The sequence below is a fragment of the Cyclopterus lumpus genome, chromosome 11 (assembly GCF_009769545.1).
Source record: "Cyclopterus lumpus isolate fCycLum1 chromosome 11, fCycLum1.pri, whole genome shotgun sequence".
NCBI lineage: Eukaryota > Metazoa > Chordata > Actinopteri > Perciformes > Cyclopteridae > Cyclopterus > Cyclopterus lumpus.
This window is the reverse complement of record NC_046976.1, coordinates 5,884,021-5,890,973: the sequence shown is the minus strand read 5'-3', so window position 1 is coordinate 5,890,973 and position 6,953 is coordinate 5,884,021. Positions and strand designations below refer to the sequence as shown.

Below are 6,953 nucleotides of genomic sequence, written 5' to 3'. Positions count from 1 at the left end.
CCCACAGTGAGCGTACTGTTCCTTTAAATATGCCAGTGACATCTACTTGAAAAAACACTGAGTAGAAAGCAACTCCTAACTAAAAAGGAATGCAGTGCACTTTTTCTTTTTTTTTTTTTTACTAACGACCAACTTGGCTATGAAGTGAGTTTTGATAATAAAAGGTACAATAAATAATAAATAAAAATAGGAAAAGTGCCCATTGTTTGGAGTTTCACTCCTTACTGTGGTATTTGTAAAGGAAGAAACCTCCTTATAGTTCAACCACGTTATTCAGACCTCTTTCCTCCCACCACTGATTGATATTAAAATATTTGCAGACTAAGTTTAAACTCCACATCATACACAAAACAAAGTAAAAAAAAACTTGAATAAGTAAATTAAAAAAACAGGCACACAATGTGCAGAATATACACTGAAGAGTTTTTTTGTTTGTTCCCCTGTTGGAACTTTAAAGTTGTATTTTTCTAGATGATGTGGAAGCGAGGTCCGGGCGTAGCTACGATGTCGCTGTAAGGCTCCTCCTGGACGAGCTCCACCGCCTGCTGCTTCTTCAGAACCAGGAAACTGTAGAACTTAGCGGCCGCCTGTTTCTTGTTGTTGTTCCTGCACAGATCCAGCAGGCCGACCGACTGGGCACCTGTTTTGGCCATCACCCTCTGTGGAAAGAGGAGACGGAGGGAATCGGGGAGGGAAAGTTATTCAAGCAGCGCTGTGGTACATCTTTAAGTCCACTGTATTATTGTTCCGCCCCTGCTGCTCTCTGATAGTAAGCTATTGAATACCAGTTTTTGCCGATTCTTCAAGCCACATGTAGAACAATTTAGTCAATACTAAAAAAGAGACCATTCTGACAAGTGGTTGAAAACATACACTCTAAGTTGTAGCAACAAGATATCATCATATTTTTTTCAATTAGCTGTGTACAAATACACACCTGGAGGCCGTGGAGCATCTGCTGGGTCCTTTTGTTCCATCGCCTCTCCTCCTGGTCCTGGTCTCCCTGCACCTCCTCCTGGCGCAGGGAAAAAACACAATTACAAACACTAACTCAACAAAGTCACGACTGTTTACTCCTCAGTGGTGGAATGAGCTCCCCATTGACATCAGGACAGCAGAAAGTCTCTACACCTTCCACCGGAAACTAAAAACACATATTTTTCGACTATACCTTGAATAAAGAAGGTAGCGCCGTAGTAGCACTTTAATCACACTTAAATGGCTCTTACTGATGTAGTTTAACTTTATTGAAGAAATTGTACTTTCACGATTCTTGTTGTTCTGAGTTTGTATTCATGGTTGAATGCACTTATTGTAAGTCGCTTTGGATAAAAGCGTCAGCTAAATGACATGTAATGTAATGTAACTAAGGATACCTATTTTATAGTGAGCGTTCTGTTTCCTTCAAATCACACAATATGAAGTTTTTGTGAATCTTTTTGTGTCTCGCCTCGTCATCAGAGTCGTCGCCGTCGTTCTTCTTCTTGTCCTTGTCTCCGAGCAGGTCCAACTCTATCATCTGGCTGATGGTTTCCTCTGGGGGCAGATCCACGCTGGATGCCTCCAGCTGCTGGGACACATTCATGGATCCCTGCTGCTGCTGCTGCTGCTGCTGCTGCTGCTGCTGCTGCTGCTGGTCCAGAGTTCCCATCTAGAGGAAAGGGTAAGGGAGGATAGTCCTGACATCTACAGTAGTATGAGGTGATATCAGATTTGGAAAAGTCTCGCGCTTCAATATATACAGACACTACTACTAGGGGGACCTCTGTACTCACAGGCAGGGCGGGTTCTGTGTCCTGGGCTTTGCGTTTGAGGCCACGTTGGGGCGACGGAGGGGGCATGACTGACTCGTCCAGCGTCGTCCTGCTGCCTTCCACAGCGGAAGTCTGCAGAACACTGGCCTCTTCCATGAGGGTCTGGTCTGGAAGGGAAAATTGGGACACACTGTATGTTAGAAAAACTCTGCATGGACAAAATATTATTATATTTTTTGTTCATTGTCACTGAGAATATTTGTAGGGATCCACAATTACACATCCTCTTTTTTTTTTTTTAAAGCAATTTTCCTCTCTAAAGGGAAAATCAATTACTCAAGATCAGTCAAAAGCTCTCCTTTAAAAATAATGTGTGCAAACTGCTCTAGTCTGCCACAAAGATTACCATTGGAGTAAAAATACGAGCTCAAAAATAATTTTCCAAGCCATAAACAACCAAAATTCAACAGTTTGAGTTATGACCTACCACACTCAAGCATAAATGTACACAAACAGTCATTTTCATACCCATGATGTCTCCCTGCTGGTGTCCTGCTGTTTCCTCTCTGGGCACCTCCGGGTTCTCCAGATCCTTGAGGAACTCATCCAGACTGTCAGCCTCTCCACCTTTCCTCCTCTTCCTAAGCTCGTCTGGCACCAGTGGTGTCAGACACCTTGTGAACATCTGGCGTGAGAAAGCAAAGATGGCATAACCTGAAAGATACGGTGTTTCCATTCTCACTCTCATGCTACGTTGTACAATTAGATTAGGGGTTCTTTACCTTCAGCAGCCTGCTGTTCCAGAGAGGCTGAGCGGGGAGAGAGAAAAGCTTCTCGACTCCCCCCGTCTCCTTCCACATCATCAGCTTCTTGGTGGGAGGTGCCAGGTCCAGGGTGGTGACAATGTCAGAGTAATCAGACAGCTGTGCACGGATGGTTTTACTGTCCAACTCCTTCACGCTGTCCACAATCAGCTTCCTCTTACGCTTCGCCTTGGTCTCCTTCACTGCACAGTCATAGGGAGACTAAGATGAATATATATATATATATATATATATATGTAGTGTGTATGTATAATACAACAATTGAATCATTGTCATGATGTTAGCTCTTTCTATCTGCTGCTAGTCTCTGATTGTTGTATCCTTATGCCACAAACGCGATCTGGTAATTGGAGTACCAGATCGCGTGATGTTCACGATGTGATCCTGTTCATGGAAAGGGAAATTGAAAATGACCCGTAACTATAAATCGAGAATTCTGACTCAAGCACAAAGTTACAGGGATCAACAAATGTTGACGTTGTCTCTTAAACCCGGCTGCAGTACCTGTGATGTCGATCGGCTCCAGAGCGAAGGTTTCTTCCTCGTTGTGAACCAGGGTGGTCTGTTCGGCCTGGTCTGCCATGGCTGGTAGGGTCTTTGTTGGGCCTGAGTCTGGACTATCTGGGGCTCCCGCTGACAACACACGATCACACCATGTAGGACATATCATGACATGTCGGTAAGTGTATTGTAATCTCAACTGTAAAAAAAAAACAGAGTTATTGCAACATAAAACAACATGGCTTTTTTCTTTTTAAGGGTCCCCTGCAGAGGTTACGTGTGAGAACTGACCTGAGAGAGCATCAAAGTCGTCGTCGTCGTCTCCGTGGTCCTGAGGCATCATCACACTCTCTGCGATGGCAGGAGGGTCGGCAGGAGGGTCGTCAAAGATGCCGTCTCCATCCTCGTGGCTCAGCAGCTTGTCCACTTCACAGAGAGGTGAGATCATTCAATTATTACTAATGTTGATATTACTATTGTTCGGATAATCCGCTTCGATCGACGGTGCGTATGAATGGTAACATTTAAAATATACATGTCGACAAAAAGGGGCTATCATTCATGGCATTAAAAAAAAGAAGCTAATTTTAAGATCCATGAAACAATCATTACTAATCGTTTCTAGCATCCAATACATAACAATCGCTCTGCAACAAACCAAAGGGATCTGATAAAACACAAAAGTGGTGACAGCAACCTTCACACAGAAACTGTCTGTTTTAAGTCAGCCGTGAGAATTTAAGTGGATAAACATCTGTCACTTACAGATGTCGTCAAACTGAAATCAGATGAAAAGTGTTGGCATGCTCTCAGCTAAGCATGACTTAAGTTTCAAAACCTACTGGTTCAGAACACTAACATTAGTGTGTCACTATAATATTGACAGCATCTTACCAAGCATGCCTTCCTCAGTGCTCTCCATGGGATTGTCTCCGAAGTCGTCCTTGTACTGGTCATCGTACTCCAGATGGTTGGACTTGTCAGCCATCGCGTTGGCGCCACCATCAGCCTCCAGCAGCAGGTTGGAAGCCGACACGCCCATCATGTCCACCGCGAACGCACTCTCCTCCCGCATCAGCTCCCGGTCGTCCATACCAAAGTCAGCTGCACGACAGAAATGTGTGTATTTTTTCACGGTATGCGTAGAAAGGAAAGTGGGTGAGTGCAGGAAGTCACGCTGTCAACTAACAAAGTAGAGCACATTGAAGGGGCGGCGTGTAAGATTGGGCGACATCTAGCGGTGGGGTCGCAGATTGCAACTAACTGAAACTTAGCGGGTAAAGAGAATGGCGGCCTTATCTCGAGCCAGTGCCCCAGCGCATGGTTTGTCCATTCTGGGCTACGGTAGAAACGTGGCGGTGAAACGTAGCAGACTCTGTGAAGAGGACCTGCTCCCTATATAGATATATGCGTCTCATTCCAAGGAACCGACAACGATAATACTAAGTCTTAGGTGATTACGCACTGGAGAAAACACACATATTCATATTATATTCCACATCTGCCAACAGATCCCCCTAAATGCTACACACTGTCCCTTTTAAGTGTTCAAAAAGGTGACTAAAGAAAAAGATGCCCACCGAAGTCATTGTCCTGCAGCAGGTTGAGGTTGCCCACCTCCTCCCTCATAGTGATTTCCTCCACTCTGCTTTGGTTCAAGTTGAACTGCTGAGCAATGTCAATATCACTGCAGAAAACACACCACAGTCAGTTCAACATTCGTCATGTGTTTACAGCGCTTGTCTTTAAATGTAATATGTTTGCAGTCAGTGCAAAAAGATAAAATGTGCTTCTAAAATAGCAGTTACTTTACAGTCAGAATATACTATTACCATTATCTCTCTGCTATCCCATCCTGCCTCTCTGTACCTCTCTCCAGACACTTTTCCACCTCCCCCGGTCACCTGACTCTCACATCCAGCCACTGCAGTAACCCCTTTCAACCATTCCCATCACCTGGCCTTCCCTGCCCACCTGTTTTCCTTCATCCGCCATGCAGTTCATATACCAGCCCCTTTATCCAGTCGGTTGAGAGGCAGTGTGATTTAAAAGGTGTCCAATCGATGGCTGAAACTAATTAAATCATCTCTTATAAAAATCTGTTTTCTGTTTTTTGGGAGCTCTGAAAGATTATAATGGGAAATGGGTCAATTTTGTTCCAGGTTTTTCCAGGACGAAAGGGAACCCTGTACCTCTGTTTCGTCGGCCACCTGATAAAGACATACAAATTGATCAAATAAAAGAAAACTTAGAACTTTTTTTTTTTTCACCGCGTTTGCAACGGTTCAATTTAGCTCCTGTGATCTGCTCTCTCTGGAAGCGGTGGACCGACGAGAGGACTCACTCGAGGTCTGGTAGTGGCTGGTCAAAGTCGTGGAACTCCTCAGGCAGCGTGATGGCGTTGTAGGCTGCTTCTCGGTTCTCCTCGGGAAGATCTACCACGCCTGGAATGGCACGACGAAGGAGGAGAGTTACAGCGTGTGACATCACTCGAGTGGCAGGGGATGAACCAGGCTTAGTACAATTATATGGATATGAAAGCCAGCAGTTTTGAAAAAAAGGTCTCAAGATCGGTGTAAAAGTAAAGAAAACTGAGAAGAGATGGACACCATTATTCATTTCAGCTATGCATCAGAATACAGTTGGGGCATTTCTTTTGCATATATAGTGGGATGGTAAAGGAATTAAATATTATTCTTTTTTTCAAGGGACTTCAATCTCTGACTGACACTGTAATATGGACCACTAGAGGTAAACATTCTCATACTGCTGATGGTTTTATTTGATTTTTAAGCTGCAGTCTGTCTCCAACCTGGTCGAAACGCCATCTTGATCTTGATGAAGGCCTCGTTACAATCTGCCAGCAGGTACTTGGCCTTCCTGTGGTAGATCCTCACCACCCCCAGCAGCAGATGCCCTGATGTCCGCAAAGCCATTTTCACCTGGAAAAATAATAACAAATTAGATGCATTAATGATCTGTGATGATACTGTAAAATACATCTGCTGCTTTTTATGTTTCAATAGTCCAAGCTGCCCATACTAGTGTCTGTGTTACAATGTGTTAAATGTTGCAACTCTCTGATAATGATACCAGGGCTGCAGCTGGTTATGTAAAACGTTTTTTTTAACATAATGATCACAAGTTACAAAGGCCCTAAAAAATGTGTAAAACATTGCCAATTTACAGGCACAAAATTCTAAATATCTATATTCAGAATTCTATGAAATGTCTCTGCACAAAAATGTATTTACACGTAAAGCCTAAAAGAGCATGATGGACATAACATCCAACGTTGTTAGATGATTCTTATTACAGTAAATGTTCAACAATAATCTACATGAATTTTGTAAATGTAATATCAAAATCAAAATCATTTTATTTTTTTGAATCATATTTCTCAGTGTTTAGCTTGAAACATCAATCAGGTCCCAGAAACACATGAACCTCTCAGGTGTAGGAGGACTGGTTACAGATCAACACATGGCATGACAATAGTGAAGACTCAGAAATTACCTTGGGTGAGATGATGCTCTCCACGCTGCTCTCCAGGTTGCACTCAAACACGTGTGCCTTGGTCAGCTTCTTGTCCCAGTGGGCCGCCAGCCAGATTTTGGCCAGCGGCCCACGTTTGCTGAGGACAAAGTGGGCATAAAACATCGTCCCGGCGTCTTCTCACCACAAGGGAAAGGGGATAGGGGGAGGCCTGGGCAGGGGGAACACAAATACTGCATGATTGGAAAATCCCAACACTGAATAGGTAAACAAAGGATGACAGTTGAAAGGAAACATTCATTGTGCGGTCTTGAAGCGTTTGCAAGCAGACTCTTGAAGCTGCAGAAATGAGTTTTCGTGCTTAATAGGAGAAGTGACA

The 6,953-nt window shown here is 43.7% G+C and overlaps 1 protein-coding gene across 1 annotated transcript; it reads right to left on the bottom strand.

Annotated features, from left to right (window-relative positions):
* Positions 1-467: 467 nt before the first annotated feature.
* LOC117738570 (double-strand-break repair protein rad21 homolog A-like) lies at positions 468-6,739 on the bottom strand. The gene is made up of 13 exons (XM_034544448.1): positions 6,596-6,739; positions 5,892-6,021; positions 5,424-5,523; positions 4,660-4,766; positions 3,974-4,183; positions 3,371-3,505; positions 3,083-3,211; positions 2,537-2,760; positions 2,283-2,439; positions 1,776-1,921; positions 1,451-1,600; positions 938-1,015; positions 468-659 (listed from the first exon to the last, which is right to left on the bottom strand). The coding sequence occupies exons 1-13, from the start codon at positions 6,737-6,739 to the stop codon at positions 468-470; spliced, it is 1,902 nt and encodes a 633-aa protein (XP_034400339.1).
* Positions 6,740-6,953: the final 214 nt, after the last annotated feature.

Bases quoted from the DNA above. Each gene is read 5' to 3' on its own strand.
- LOC117738570 (XM_034544448.1), bottom strand. From the start codon at position 6,739: ATGTTTTATGCCCACTTTGTCCTCAGCAAACGTGGGCCGCTGGCCAAA. The intron at 4,184-4,659 runs GTGGGCATCTTT...TCTGTCGTGCAG, and splicing joins GCTGCAGGACAATGACTTCG to CTGACTTTGGTATGGACGAC. The intron at 3,506-3,973 runs GTAAGATGCTGT...CTCTCTGTGAAG, and splicing joins CACTGAGGAAGGCATGCTTG to TGGACAAGCTGCTGAGCCAC.